The sequence below is a fragment of the Microtus oregoni genome, unplaced genomic scaffold (assembly GCF_018167655.1).
Source record: "Microtus oregoni isolate MIOR12 unplaced genomic scaffold, Mior012 000037F_ref0000500, whole genome shotgun sequence".
Lineage (NCBI taxonomy): Eukaryota > Metazoa > Chordata > Mammalia > Rodentia > Cricetidae > Microtus > Microtus oregoni.
This window is the reverse complement of record NW_024543096.1, coordinates 14,453,171-14,468,989: the sequence shown is the minus strand read 5'-3', so window position 1 is coordinate 14,468,989 and position 15,819 is coordinate 14,453,171. Positions and strand designations below refer to the sequence as shown.

At 43.9% G+C, this 15,819-nt stretch overlaps 1 protein-coding gene across 3 annotated transcripts in view; it reads right to left on the bottom strand.

The window, feature by feature from the left end:
• Positions 1-15,819, bottom strand: part of Tanc1 (tetratricopeptide repeat, ankyrin repeat and coiled-coil containing 1) — a 220,734-nt gene that overhangs the window by 131,861 nt on the left and 73,054 nt on the right. For all 3 annotated transcript variants that reach the window (XM_041631414.1, XM_041631416.1, XM_041631415.1), the window contains one exon: positions 7,425-7,504. In XM_041631414.1, coding sequence (XP_041487348.1) covers positions 7,425-7,485 — 61 coding nt within the window. In that variant the 5' untranslated portion in view covers positions 7,486-7,504. The remainder of the gene's footprint in view (positions 1-7,424; positions 7,505-15,819) is intronic.

Sequence of the window (15,819 nt, the reverse complement as noted above, 5' to 3'; positions counted from 1 at the left end):
ACACTTTTGCATGCATACACATCCAGCAGGGGCTCAAGGAAAAGCATACGGAGCTTTGCATCAGCTTTTATGATTCTGGCAGGAAGCATCTTCCTGGGGGTCTCACTGGCCACATGGAGTGGGGGGTTCTGGGCGATCGCCTTCCCTTTTCCCTATAGCACAGAGCTTGCTTCAAGTCTGCGCCACATAGCAAACAGGAAGTTCATGAGGAAGCCATCATGGCCCGCATGTGCAGGTGTCCAGCACATGACAAATGCCCCACGCGTGTTCCCTTCCTCTAACGCGTTCATTCTTTATGCTTCCGTAAAGCATGGGAAAACAACCAGTGGATGAAGACAATAAAGGTCTGTATTTCAAAACTAAAGACCTTCGTGAATGAGGATGTGTTAGAACAGTCTATAGACTGTATTTAGAGATCTATCCTCAGATCTGCTTGGCATCTCCTGAAATCACTTTTGCAAGGGAAGTTGCCTTCCAGTTTAATTGCACAAAGAAGGCTAACGGTGGAAAAATACAGAAAAAGAATTTCCGAAATAATAACTACCATCTAATAAACAACTCAGAGCTTACTAGTTAGATTATGGAGGAACGAATAAAGATGGGAGAAGCACCTTTATCACCCCAAATAGATAGAAGACTCCATATTTAGGGATAGGAAGTCATCAAAAGAAGCTTCTAGAATATCATTCTTATTTGAGATCAGTCCTGACTTCTCTTTAGCTTCCAGGGGAGAAACAAGACTTTTGTTTGACATCCAGTATAATTAATGGTTATCTTACTTAGACTCTTTCTTGTCGTTATGAAAACAGCCAAAAGATGCAAGGATGAAAGGGTTTATCTTCACCTTACACTTCTAGATAACAGTCCTTCCCAGAGGAGGTCCTGGGCAGGAACTCAAGGCAGGAACCAAAGTAGAAGCCATAGAGGAATGCTTCTTACAGGCTTGTTCTGCATGGCTTGTTCAGCCTGCTTTCTTACAGAACCCAGGACCAGCAGCCCAGGGGTGATACCAACCACAGAGCTTGGGCTCTCCTACACCAATCATCAATCAAGAAAATGCACCCATGGACTTGCCCAGAGGCCAGTCTGGTCAAGGCATTCTCTCAATTGAGGTTCCCTCTTTCCAAATGGCTCCAGCCCATGTCAGCTGAACTAGCCAGGGTAAAGGTGCACACTTAGTATCCCACTGTCTGAGAGGCAGAGACAGGAGGGCTGCAAACTGACCTATCTAGCAAGTTTAAGGGTGGCCTGGGTCTGTATTTCCTCTGTTCTTTAAACTGCCACAGTTTTCTCAAGAAAGAAAAGGTGCAATGAATATCTACCAGAATCTAAGTATCAACCCAGGTAGAAAGAATTTCTTTTCTCTTTGTTTTGTTTTTTGTTTGTTTTTCGAGACAGAATTTCTCTGTAAAGCAGCTCTGGCTGTCCTGGAACTCACTCTGAAAACCAGGTTGGCCTTGAACTCACAGAGATCTCCCTGTCTCTGCCTCCTGAGTGCTAGGATCAAAGGTGTGCGTCACCACCACCAGCAGCCCGGATGAAGGAATTTCTAATTAAACCTCGACAATATCTCTATAAGAAAGTTTTGCGCAAGTTTCAACCAGCCCAGAGGTAATCAGGCTGAGATTTGAATTTGCGTCTGCTAATTCCAAATTCTCGTGTTTTTGGTTTGTAGACTTTGTTAAAAGAACAAAGCAAACACACGATGCAGAAACCTAGCAGACCCTGGGGAAAGTTGCACCACAGCTCTACGCTGTGCTTAAATCAGAGACTGACACTTTATTCGGTTATTCAAATGCTGTGCTAAAGAGAAACGCATTACCTTGAGAGGGAATTGTTATGGTTACTGTGTTGCTGGAGAAATAGTTTGTACTCTTAACAGGAGATACCAAATGGCCACATCTCAGCACTACGGTCGCTCCACCAAATTCCTAAATAATGGTCCACAGCCGCAGAAAGCGAGCAACGGAGCACAGAATAATCAAAAGCAGCTTCATATTTTCTGGATGAAACAAAGCGCCGTTTATACTGGGGCATTTTTAGAAGGTACCACCGAGAGCCAGAAGGCAGCCTGGAACAGCTTAAAATACCAAGTTTAACAATCACATCAATGGCTTTTAAACTCTGCAGACGACAACGGCTTCCTTTTGCTACGAATACAAAGTGAAGAAACAAATGCAAAACAAACCAATTAATTGGGTACACACAGAGGCTGAGAGACTATCCACTGCCTTAATCAACACATTACAAGTGTGTTTAGCCAACCTGGGTTTCAGTGATGGAAAAGGTAAAGGCCAAAGCTTAATAAATTGCTCCAAACTAAGACCATTTCCTACACACACACACGAGAGAGAGAGAGAGAGAGAGAGAGAGAGAGAGAGAGAGAGAATAATCAAGTAAAGTTGACTAGAGAAGGGATACAAACAGGGAGAATGCTCAGTCCCCTCTTAAAGAAGGCCAAAAAAAAAAAAAAAAAAAAAAAAAACCATTATCCACTGTGAACTTTAAATGTATTAGATATCAGAGAAAAGTATGTTTCATTTCTTGACAGCAAGAACAAAAACAACAAAACTCTAGCGGAGCCGGCTGCTCATTGTGAAGTGCTGGCTATTATCATGAGCTACACCAAGTCAGTTTGGAGGGGAAAGACACCTTCCCATTGTCTGACTTAAGAACCCTCCCTGATGGGAGGCAAAATGCACCTGCCCCACAGACACGAAAAACTTACACGCACTCTTCCAGCTTCTTTGCAGAGAGAACCCAGGCATGTAAACCTGGCCTTAGCCGTTCTACAAGTACTTGCCATGATTTCCAGTTCTCCTTGCCTAGTCCCAAGCCCCCTCTCTTCCAGATGAATTTTTATATCAATTTTATGCTGTGTTAGAAAAAAAGAAACACACAGGATGAGGTCGAAATGTTCTATATGGTACGACGATATTCTCTCTAGACCACAGGATATAGACATCTACCCATGGCCCTACTGTAAACCAGCTTTGTATCACCATCATTGCCAGTGTGACAAATACACCAAACAGAGCACTCTGGTGTGGCTGTTTTCAATAGGAGAAACCGTATACACGTGGGGGAAGCTGCCATATCATTTAGTGGATTTTTATGTGAACCTAAAACTATCCCTTTGGAAAACCTTTAAAAAAAAGTCCTCAAATGTATTGGTATTTTATATTTTAACAAATAAAACTTGCCTAAAGATCAGAATACATAGCTAAGCCACTAGAGGCCAGGGAGTGGTGGCACACACCTTTAATCCCAGAACTTGTGGGACACAGGCAGAGGGAGCTCTGTTAGTTCAAGGCCACCCTGGGCTACCCAAGAGTGAATCTGTCTAAAAGAGAAATGGGACTCTTTTAAAGGTGATCCCAGCGCTTTGAATTCCAGCCAGAGGGAGGTGGAGACAGGAGCAATATTGGCTGGGTAGAGAGAGGAATATAAGATGGGAGGAGACAGGAGTTCAGTGCAGTCTGAGGTTTGGTGGAGACAGATGTAGTCTGAGGATTGCCCCCGCAGTCTGAGGACAGGATTGCCCTTTTGGTCTGAGGATTCGGTAAAAGTACAAGGTCTCTAGTGGCTGGCTGCACTGCTTCTCTGGTCTCTCAGCTTTCACCTCCTAGTATCTGACTCTGGGTTTTTATCATCAATACCAATTAGAATTTGTGCTACACTCGAAACCAAACCATTGTGTTGAGGGCAGGCTTCTATCAGTGACGAAGCATATTTCGAGGTCCAGGATTTGATCCCCAGGACTACAAGAATCAACAAACAAAGGAAGGATTTCATCAGGGAATAACAGAACTATACAGATAATTTTAGGGGAACTACTTGGCTTGAAATAATAAGTGTGTGTGTGTGTGTGTGTATACACCTAAGAATTTAATATTTATTTTTATTCAGTCTTGAGTCATCAATAAAGTTTTATCATTTATTTCCACATAAAGCTTGCAGATTTATTATTAAAGACTTCTGCTGTTTCAACATGGAACGTTATTCATTTTCTCTAGAGAAGAGAGGCTGGCTTCCTCTGCTAGTTTAATGTGCTTGACACTCTTGTTAGGTTCAGCTCTCACATCAGATACTCCTGACCGTAGAAAACAGCAGTTAACCCATTTAATAACAGTTTAATAAGAGTTGCATGAAAACCATCTGGTAAGATAGGTCAGATGAAATCAAGAAATTCAGTAGTAGGTGGCGAACCTCTCTGAAGGGCTTTGGATTAAAGACGGAGCCTCATGTGCTGGTTTTAAAACAAGACTTTGCCATGAAAATGGGAAGAAAAAAGGAGATATCTTTGTCTAACACACCCTTCTACTGTGGCTAAATACTGGTTTTTAAAATATATATATATTTATATATTATGTGTGCACCATATATATATATATGTATGTGTGTGTGTTTACATATAATATGCACAGTCACATTAAAGGACAAGCTTCAGAAGTTAATTCTCTTTCCAGAATGTGGAAATGGGGATCAAATGCAAGTCATCCTGCAGGCTTAGAAAGCAAGCACTTTACCAGGTGAGCTATCTTGATAGCCTTTAATATTCATTTTTGCTCCCACAGGCCTAGTTCAAGGCCAAGAGACAGATGTGGCTCATTTTTTACTGATAGAACTTCAACAAGGGCAAAGAGAACATGCATCCCCAAAACACTTCAGAATTTTTGAGATTTCATTCCCCAACATGCCTCTCCAGTTTCCAGAAACTAAGATTTTGCCCATCTACCAGCATAGATGGAAATGCATAATCATTTTTAAAAAGAATTTTGCTAATTTTAGAGTTCTGTCAATGGGATTCAATCTCACATTTTATGAGATATATAAATATAATTTGAGTGTCAACACTTGCTAATTTTTTTCCACACAGCTTAAGGTAGATATATCGGATATATTCTTTTAGGGACAGAAGCTGGAAGAAAGCCTTTTCAATACTGGGGATACAGCTCATCTGCAGAATGCACTAGGGGGTTGACAGCCTTGGGCTGAATTCTTAGCTGTGGCTGTGAGTGAGAACTAGTAACATTTAACCTGGTGTGGCAAGCACAGAGCTGTGATCCCGGCAACTGGGAGGCAGAGGCAGAAAGAGCATAACGTCAAGGCCAGGCTGGGCTGCTCACCAGAAACCTTGCCTCAAAAACAGCACCGAAAATAAAACAATCAGGCAGAGGGGGCACACGCCTTTAGTCCCAGCACTTGGGAGACAGAGGCAGGTGGATCTCTGTGAGCTTAAGGCCAGCGTGGTCTATGAGTTCCAGGACAGCCCAGGCTACAAAGAGAAACCCTGCCTCGAAAAAACAAAAACAAAAATAAGCAAAGAATGCTTTTAATTGGAAACAGCGCTGCAAAGCCTGCCCATGCTGGAGGAGGAGTGGTTGGTTACCAAGTCTCACAGCTGTCTCAGGCCGCTAGCTTTAACTCAGAGACTCAACTGGGATTCACTGAGATGATGAGCTGGCACAGAACTCAACATAGAAGTTGTCAAAACCCAAGTATTTACCCAAATCTTTTCACATGACTTCATCTGGACGTAAAACCCCAACTGCTTTGTTCCCAACATGACACAAACCAGGTTCCAGTTAACAGCAAGGAACACAGACCATACAGATGCTTTATACAAAATGTTCCCATTATGTTTTCAAGCTGGTGTGCTTGAGTAAAAAACCCAGAGTGTGGGAACTGTGATAAAGACAGGACTCACAGAAGAAGCAGTAGTTCCTCTTAAAAGGCCAAAGGGAGACCTAAGCCCCAAGTCCCATGTTTTGAAACTGGAAACCTTTCAAAGGCAAACTATGCTTGCTGTCTGGCCTGCCTGAAAGGGCAGGTGCCGAACATCATTTCAACTTACTTCCCATGGCCCTGGCACGGTGGAAGAGGACAGTCTTTGTTGAGAGATGCTGTTACTCTATAGGGAGTTTGGCGTGCAGACCCTGGTCCTGGAAGGGAGTGGGGGTGGGTACCTGTTTGCTTGGCAGCGCCATCCCAAGACCTAAGCTGTCTACATTTATGCTAAAAAATTACAAAGGTCTCGAAGGCAACAAATAAAGTCTCCAGAATTAGTATCAGATGAGCCAAAACTTTGAAAAAAAAAATTAACTGCTTTCAGAAAAATAATGAGAAAGACATTTTGGCCCTGACCCAGCAGAAGATGAATGTGCCCTGGGAAAGAAATTATGTGAACTAAAATTTCTCCACAGTAACAATTCTAATTAATTATTCAAAGCTAGGGGTTGATTTTTCTAAGGCTATGAGATAACTATGCAGTCTTCTGTTTATATCATTAAAATCTGCTTCCTTCTATTCTCTGTATCTGTTTACCCAGGCAGTAATGAGAAGTGTGTAATAGAATCCTAACAGCAACCTTGTAATAAAGGCTCCACTGTTGAGGTGAGTTTGCCACTTTGCAGGCTCTGTTTAAGGGATAATTAGTAATAAGCAGAAACTTTATCTAGGTCCACATAGCCAAAATATCCAGAGGTCTACAGAGCCCCTTATAAAAGCATGAAGACAAATCAACAATATATAAGGCCTTTTGAATTACAAGTTAATTATAATTGATGATGCTAAGTTTATTTATCTATGATACTGTCACAGAAACGAAAACTGAAATATTACTTGACATTAAGTCATTTTCAAAGGAGCCATTTGCCAACAAGAGTAGATTTCACATGAGCTAAAAGAGAGGATTGCAGGGTAGCTCCAGAAGCTCCTTTGAACTGTGAATACAAACACGCAAAGCATAGACTTTCTATCAAGAGAAACTGGAACGAAGAAGAGACTGACTGTGGCCAGAACAACCTTAGAGGAGGTGACCACATGGAATGTGATGCCACTCGGGTCACAATGGCCAAGTAGGCACCAAAACACTACAGACAGGAGGGAAACCCAAGCCAAGTTAAACCACTCTCCTCCCACTGAGTGAGCAGTCTGGCATGAAGTAGGGCTACACCTGTTAGGAATAAAATTTGATACCCAAAAACACAAGAACCAGTCAGGCAACAGTTGGTGAGACATAAAGTCCAACTCCGTGTGGGACAAGGAAAAGGGCTTCCTAGAAATCAAACTCCTAAACACAACTGCTACCCTTCAACGTCTTTAACTGTGCTTCTGAATCTGAACCACTTTTAAAATTATGAACCTTTAACATCTTTCAGGAAAGGATCTGGTTCAAAATTGAAGCTCATTTCCAACATTGTGTCTCATTTAAAAAACAAGAAACTTAAGAACTACAGAGCCCTCATAACCCTGATCAGACGCAGAATGCGTAGAAGGCACTCCAGAACACTGTTTGGTTCTGAGTGTCTCCGGGTTGGTTCCACAGCCATGCACCTACCTAGCCTGTAGTGGTGGGATCTGGCTGCCCAGGGCTGCCCGCCATAACCCCAAAAGAGCTCAACTCAACTTGGTGCACATACCTGTTTCCTTTTTGCTTCCCTTTCCTCCCTCTCGGCTCTTCTTCAGCACAGCCTTCAACATTGTCAACACTCTTCTGTCTCTGAAGAGAAAAGGGGAGGAGTTAAATGTAGGAGACACTGGGACTATCGTTTGCAAAATTACCTCATGTGTAATTCATGTTCAGAGAAAGATTCCTTAGGATAACCTAGAAGCAGCACCTTGAGATTTATATGAATTCCCTATGAATAAACATGCGGTGGGAAACTACGGGGCAGAGACACCAGGAATGTGACAGAGCTTTCAATGAAGACATCAGGAGTTCACAGCCAGGTTAGAAAAGTGACAAGCAGCACAGGCAGTGCATTCTCCGCATTCCGCGTCTGATCAGGGTTATGAGGCTAAACTGGGCCCATTACTAGTAGTAAGGTACTTGGCAAGGTGATATAGACCTGCCGGCCCTAGCTCATGGAAACAAGAAGGAAACACGAAATCACAAAGATATGATTAATAAGAGAGAAGCTACACAGTTAAAAGAAATGCTTTTATACAGGTGCCACTAAACCACAGACACCACTCTGGAAGGTTACTGGATAGGAACATACCTCGGAAGCATTTGCAAACCAAATACAGATGGAACCCATTTTAACCCTGATGCCAGGTGGCCCAATTAAACAGTGCACACTCCCGTGCATTTTTACTATATATAGTTATGACTTTGGGAAGGAGATGAGGAGAATCCGCCTGTGGATGGCTGCTGAGTCCTTTAAAAGAATGAATTGCATTTTGCATGGGGGGTGGGGTGGGGGGTGGGGGTGGGGGTATTGAACTGAGTTTGTAAAAACAACACAATGGCCCAGGATTAAGATGAAACTGGAAACCATCTCTACAACAAGAAACAATGGGGCTATTATTTCCTCATGAAGCCCATGCACCAAAAAGAAGGCAGAAGGCACGCAAGCAGTGCCAAGCCCAAAAGGATGGGGCGCGAGGGGGGTGGGGGGAGCATGAGGCAACTTCCACTAGAGAAGGAATCCCAAACCTGCCTAACTTGAGAGCTTCAGGTGGCCTCAACAAGCTACATCTCAATGCTCAGAGTAGAGCAGTTTTGTGGCCCTCACTGAGAAGGATCAGGGGTCTCAACATACCACCATCCCCAGAGCCACCACATAAGCAAGCAGAGTGACCTTTCTTATCACGTGGTCTGAGCCTGTATTTATTTTTCCAAGCCTTTGTTTTACCAACGAAGAAACAGACCCTGGGAGACTGAGTCCACCGGGGGGTCACTCAGCTAATTAACAGCAAGGCCTGACCCCAAATATGCAGAGTTGCAGCTGGGCTCTGCTCCCCTTAGCTGGCTCATCCTCCTCAGCAGGCTGCCAGTGGCTGGCTGGCCTCTCTGCTCAGATCAGGGAGCGCTTTGGGCAAACAAACCAAACTGAACTATCTGAGGAGGAGGATATCTAGGAAGCCAGAGCGGTTCTTGGGGTTGAACCTTCCTACAAACAAGGCTTTACACACAAAAGGAACATGGCTCAGGCCCAATTCTGCCTCTGAAGTGCTTCTTGAGTCACATACTATCTCCCCATATGGAGCCCCATAGAAAACACAAATTTCTCCTGATAGTCATGCTCAAGACAGGGCAAAGTGATGTGGTCCTTTTAAAAGGCCATGAAAGCCAGACATGGTGGCACACGTCTGTAATCCCAGTAGTCAGGAGGCTGAGGCAGGAGGATCACCAGTTTCAGATCAGCCTGGGCTGGTTAGCAAGATTTTCTCTAAAGAGTTTTTGGATTTGATTGCTTGTTTTCAATTTAAAGGAGGCGAGAGCAAATATTTTTTTTTCAAAAAAAAAAATAGAAGCTTGATAGACACACACATTTCATCTTCAAATCAACTGTCTGGGTTTGTAACTCAGTGAAAACTACTGCACACCTAAGAAAGGCGAACACCAGCAGAACCATTCCATAAGCTTGGCCTAGACCCCTCACGCGTGCCATGGTGGCTCTCTCAGAGGGGCCTGTGCCTGACCCTCTGGCCATCTCAGGTAAAGATCACAGTATGTCCACAGAGCTGCCCTTAATTGGCCATCAGGTCATTCCTAATCTGCGGCAGAACTACCGTGCTACCCACCATGCTACAGAGTAAGGTCTAGGTGACATCGATTTTTGGCACCCCATTCCAGACATCCCGCTGGCCTGTGTCGGGAGCTCAGCTGTTTTTAGGATAGTCAGACCTATGTCAGCAGTCTTAGGTGTAACAGGCTATCAGGTATCAACTGTAGATTTCTCTCCTGGGTCCCCACTCTTCCACAAAGAGCTGACTTGGAGGAAAGTTTAAATTGTATTCTAAAAGCTGTCCAAACAATGACATGGAAAAATGAATCATATGTGAGTACAAAATAACTATATTACTCACTATCATAGCGTATGTGCATATGTATATACACATACACACACACACACACACACACCACGCGCAGGCATGCACACAAACACACACCACAGTAAAGGTGGGAAAATAAAGACTTCCCAGGAATTAAATTCTGAAATCAACAAAGATCCAGCTGAGTCATGCAAAATTTGTCTGGCCCAAAATTAAAAAAGAAGTCATAATCACAAACCAGGCTAACACTGACTTCAGCTCAGTGGATAATGTACTTGTCATATAAGCATGAAAACTTGAGCTCCAGTCCCTAGAACCCACGGAAAGCCAGAAAAGTCATACGAGACAGAGTACATTTGCAGCCCCCGTGTTCCTATACTGGAACAGGGAGAGGAGGATCTCTGGAAGGTCATAGCCAGCTAGTCTGTTGTCTGTAGTAATAAATAGGAGACCTATCTCAAGGCAGATGACAATTGACACCACACACACTCACACACACGCACATCATATACGCATACACGTATATGCTCACACAAAAAGAAAAAACGCACCAAAATTCTCTAGAAGTTAAACTAATCATCAAAAGTTTCACTTTCGGTATTTCTCCTTTAGTTCAACAAGTCTCTGGGGAAAGACACAACACCCGTGTGTCAGACAGCAGAAACTCTGCACCGCATGTACTCTGACATAGAACAGAACACCCTAGGAAATCAACAAGAAAAATTCAAAAGAAGATAAAATCCTTCACAGCTGTCAATCACTCCAAGTCTTGGAGCCATACTAGCTATAAAGAGCTTGCTTCTACGGGGAGGAGGCAGAAATCTTTAATAAATAATAAATAAATAAATAAATAAATAAATAAATAAATAGCTTCTGCAGCGGCATGCATGCTGCCCGTCTATGCAGGGTTGAGACAATTTCCTAGCAGAGGGTAGGGACTGTGTTTATTCTCTAACAGACACAAACAGAAGCCAGAACACAGGCTCCGCACCCACTCTGTTCTCAGTATTTGTTGACAGATTTAACCAGGCTCACATGAACATAGATGAGCAACTTCCCCCAGATAAAGCAATTAACCAACATTTATAGCAGTTTAAAATGGAAAGAGAACATTCCTATATAGTCTCGCTTGCAAGGAATACACCAAAACTCAGTCAAATTCATAGGACATGAGGGGATGAGAGTCTGCTAAGAATAGGCTGCATTTCTTAGGACCCCCTCATGTCAGCACCTAAACAAGCCTGCATGTGTGGTCCAGTTATCCCAAACGCCTAAAATCTTATGCTCTACACATTTCTTTTTTTAATATTTATTTATTTATTATGTATACAATATTCTGTCTGTGTGCATACCTGCAGGCCAGAAGAGGGCACCAGACCTCATTACAGATGGTTGTGAGCCACCATGTGGTTCCTGGGAATTGAACTCAGGACCTTTGGAAGAGCAGGCAACACTCTTAACCTCTGAGCCATCTCTCCAGCCCATGCTCTACACATTTCAGCTCAAGGAGCATCTCCTCTCCACCCACATCTGCTCAAAGCAAAACTCTCTGAAGATACTTCATCTCTCTGGTCCAAATAAAGTAGAGCTGGAGGGACGGCTCAGTAGCTGAGAGCACTCCCTGCTCCTGCAGAGCACCTGGGCTTGGCTGTGAGCACCTATGCAGCAGGTCATATAGCTAGCTGCAAGTCCACTTTAGGAAGATCCAACACCTCTTCTGGACTCTGAACAGCAGGTGTATGCATGCAGTGCACAGGAATACACGCAGACCAAACATTCATTCACATAACAGGTAAAAATAAATGTAAGACAATAAATGTTTCTTAAAGTTTCAGGGCATGAATTTAAACTCAAGTGTTTAACAAATGAGGGCTGGAGAGAAGGATCAATGACCAAGTGCACTTGAGGACCTGAGTTCAAATCCTCTGCACCTACATTTAAAAAAACAGTGTGGTCCTACACGTCTTTAATGCTAGCACTCAGACAGAGACAGATGATCACCGGAACTTGCCAGCTGCGAGCCTACCTCTGGGTTCGATGAGAGATCCTGTCTTCAAAGGAACAGGACAGAAAGTGACAGCACAGGACACCCAACATTTTTCTCTAGCATGCACACCTGCACACACATGCATTCACACGCATCCAATGTTTAACAAATTGAATAGAAACTCCTTATTATGACATCACTGTCAGCCTAAATATTAAGTATATCTCAGGCTGCTAAACATGACTGTTCAGTTTGTAAAGAGGAGCTCTCATCTTGATATTACTGGGCCAAAAGGAAACTTCACTTTTTGTGGGGGGAAAGTGACTTTTCTACTTCCTTCTGTGTACAACAGCCTTTTCCTATTGACTGAGTTTAGTCAACTTTTAACAATGCCTTCTCCTCGGGGTCTCCAGGCAGCAATGGTTTGCACAGTCCATTTCTACTGCCGTATTTTTGTAGGTGAAAAATACTCAACTCTACAAATTCCCCACAGCACCTCAACGTTCTTTACACAGAGCAAATGTTTTCATGCAAATAATTAAGAGGGTTATCAGGGGAAGGAAAACACAGTGGATGGTAAGTCTTTCCACAAAGTTCTGATTAGTTATTTTAAAATTCCTCTGGTACCAGCTACTAATTGCCAAATTTATGGTCAGAGCGCTCTGGTTCATACATGAAAAACAGATCTGTTCTCCACTGGCTACAAGGAGACTTTGTTTTGGTATTTCAAATATGCACACAAAACAGATCAGGGCAATGACAGAAAAGCCCAAGTCTGAAACCAATGCATTCTTCCTCAAACCGGGACAAGTTCAGCTCCAGAAATAACCAAGTGCTGCATTCCTGCAAGGCGTAACCCCTGTCCTGCAGAAAACCCTGCTCGCTCCCAAGGGTTCCTCTCTAAGCAAAGGTCACCTTCACCCAGGCAGCAGGACACTCCTGACTAGAACAGCGGTACCATCACTCCTCCTACTGCGCAGACAATGAGGACCAGAGAGGATGGTTAGAGAAAGTGAGCCAATGCGAACTCCATCCCAGGATCTCCCTCTCTTAGACACTTTCCTTAACCTTATGTTATTGACACTCCTGCTTTGCCCAGCAGCCTGGGATAGCCTGCATTATCAGACTCCCTCCCCCAACCAAGTACGCTTTCTCATTTCCACATCAACAGACATTTCTGAAGAAGCATCATGCTATCATCTGTAATTTTTACACCTCAAACAAACAGACAAGACTCATTTTGAGGGGCTAGAGAGAGAGTTCAGCTGTTAAGAGCACTTGGTGTTCTTGTAGAGGACCTGGGTTTGGCACCTAGCACATACATCAGGCATCTCACAACTGTCTACACTTGAGTTCCAGGGGACACAGCAGCCTCTTTTGGTCTTAGTAGGTAGCCACATGCACACACAGATACAAGTAATAAAATAAAATTTAAAGACTATCATTTTTATGAAGTCTTTAACGAACTGAATATGCTCAATTAAAATGCAAGTCCTGAGCAATGAAGGAACTGGCCCTGGGCTCTGGGGTCAGTGAGTTGCAGAAATGGGGTTACAACTAGATTTTTCCAACAGAAGAAGGAACATGAGCTAGTGTTGGGGCTCAGACAGCCTAGATTTGGCAATGAAAAGCCTAACGGCAAAGCTCTGACCTCCTGCCTTCCTTCCCCCATTTTCATTCTTCCCCACAGTCAGTCATGATGTCAGAACTCCTTCCCAAAGTGGGTCATAGAAACTAGAAACCCTCCTTCTTAAATGGAGCCATAAAGTCTGACATAGTCCCCTAACAACCCTCCCTACCTTCCTATGAAGGAGCTGGCCAAAGACAAAGTCTACAACCTACTTAGTCTCAAAGTCTGTAAAATACATGTTCCCAGAGTCCCGCCTGTCTGAAGCCGGGAAGGAAGAGTTCTACACACAGAACCCAGGGAGGATGCGAACATAAAGGCCTCCTTGGGGCCCTTCCTAAGTCTGCTTCCAGTAAATCAGATCCTATTGTCCAATCCCAGCTCTACAGATCATCTTCACATTTAAGCATACAATGGACAGTTCTCACTGGGTTTGGGGGCTTACAAATCTGAAGGACCTTACGACACAGAACTTCTGCTTCTCTCTTGTACTAGCAATTGTGATGTTTTCACTCTACACATATCCCTAAGTATCTTCTCTGTGCCAACCATAAGGGACAAAGTCAAGCATACTAACCACTATGAAAGAAAGGCAGCAATGTTGACAGCCATATCTGGAAGCTTAACAAGTCTCCTCTACTTTCTTCATAAAGAAAGAAAGTGAGAAAGGTCCATGAAGGCTCAGGTTAGCCCTGTGGAGGCGGGAGATAAGCATGGAGACTCCTGGGGCTTGGCTAAGAACCACAGTCTCGAAGAGGTCTCAACACCTCTCCCAGAGCTTTGTGGAGGATGGCACCCAGATCAGGAGTCTTTCCTGGAGCTCCAACCCGCCTTGGGTTAGCTCCATAGAAACCATCTCTGAAAGCCTTTTTCCTTCCCGTTAGGTTTTGATTCAAAAGGGCTACAATCTCCAACTAACCTCAGCTGCCTCGCTGACATGTGGCCATCAACTCCCTAAAATAAAGAAGAGGTCCCATATGCAATGTAAGAGAAAGTCATTCCCCCTTTCACTCAGCCAAAGGGATCACTGGTTCCTGACCCCACCCGCCCCCGCCCCTGCCCCTGGACTGGTTAAGTTCAGGTCCCTTCCACCAGTGGATGCTGCAATTTTTAAGAAGAAATTATTTCTTGTTCCCTTTCCCACCATAAATCACAGTGGTTGACAAACGCTCACCACACAAAAGGAAGGCCTCAGAGGGAGGCTGAGGTGCAGGTGATAAGCTTTTAGTATGAAAAGGGAAGAGACCTTAAAGACATTCTCCAAAAAGTGTTAAAAGGCACTCAGTCAATCAACGCCAGCTGGATGAAGTCTGGTATTAGAAATCTAAAGAAATTAAATTTTATAAATTGCACTGCATCTGGCCTCAAAGTGAAAAGGGTCAGACAACTTCAAAGATGCCCGTGAAAGGCGGCCATTCATTACAGAAACATCTCTTGCTTATGGAGCTGACAGATGAGTCTTTCACTTAATGCCCCAGAATAAAAGACCTCAAAAATCCCTTTTCCCCTTCGTTAGAAACTGGCAACGACTACTAACGAGGTTATAACCTCCGCATGCCCTAATTTTCATTAGGATGAGAGATCTGGGGGTCTCGTTGTTTTCATTTAATTTTATTTTATGTTTATGATTGAGGGTGCTTCCCCTGCATGTGTGTCTAGTGCCCATGGAGACCAGAGGAAGGTCTAGTTGGCTGTGAGCTGCCATGCCTGGGCTAGAAACAGAACATGGTCCTCTGGAAGAGCGGTCGGTCCTCTTCACCAGCGAACCATCTCTCCAATCCTGGGGACTGCAATTCTTAATGCCCACTTAGTATTTGAGTTTCTCTTTCTTTCTTTCTGTTTTGGCTTTTCAGCGTTCTGAGTCAGGGTCTCTCTACCACAGTCCTGGCTATCCTGGAACTTGCTATGTAGACCAAGATGAGTGCCAGTTTAGTAGAGGTGTGCGCCACCACACCCAGACCCATCTTCTTTTCCTCAGTCTCTCCCTAGGAGATTCTAATATGCGGACAGCAACGCTTACCACACATGCTGGGCTCCGCTCTGGGCACTTCGCATGTATGGAGTCATTTCACCTTGAAACTCTCCTTTGGGGAAACAGGCCTGTCACAGAGCGGACAAGTGACAGCCTCGTTTGTTGCCCATCCAGGCAACAGACTGTCTCGCACAGCTCCAGGCCTTGGCCATGCAAGTCTCTATGCCTTTCTTCTAGGCCTTGATGAACAAGTCAAACCCAGGCAAAGTTGGACAAAATGAAAGAAAACTTTCATTTTTTCAAGGAGGTTGTGAGAGAAGGAGAGGAAGCAGCGTTCTATACCTCAGTCTATCCTGAAAAAGAAGCTGCCTCCGCTGAGGTACCTACTGTCCTGTCCCCCAGATTCTCTAGACATCCAACAGCCCCCCAGAGTTACTTCTGACTAGT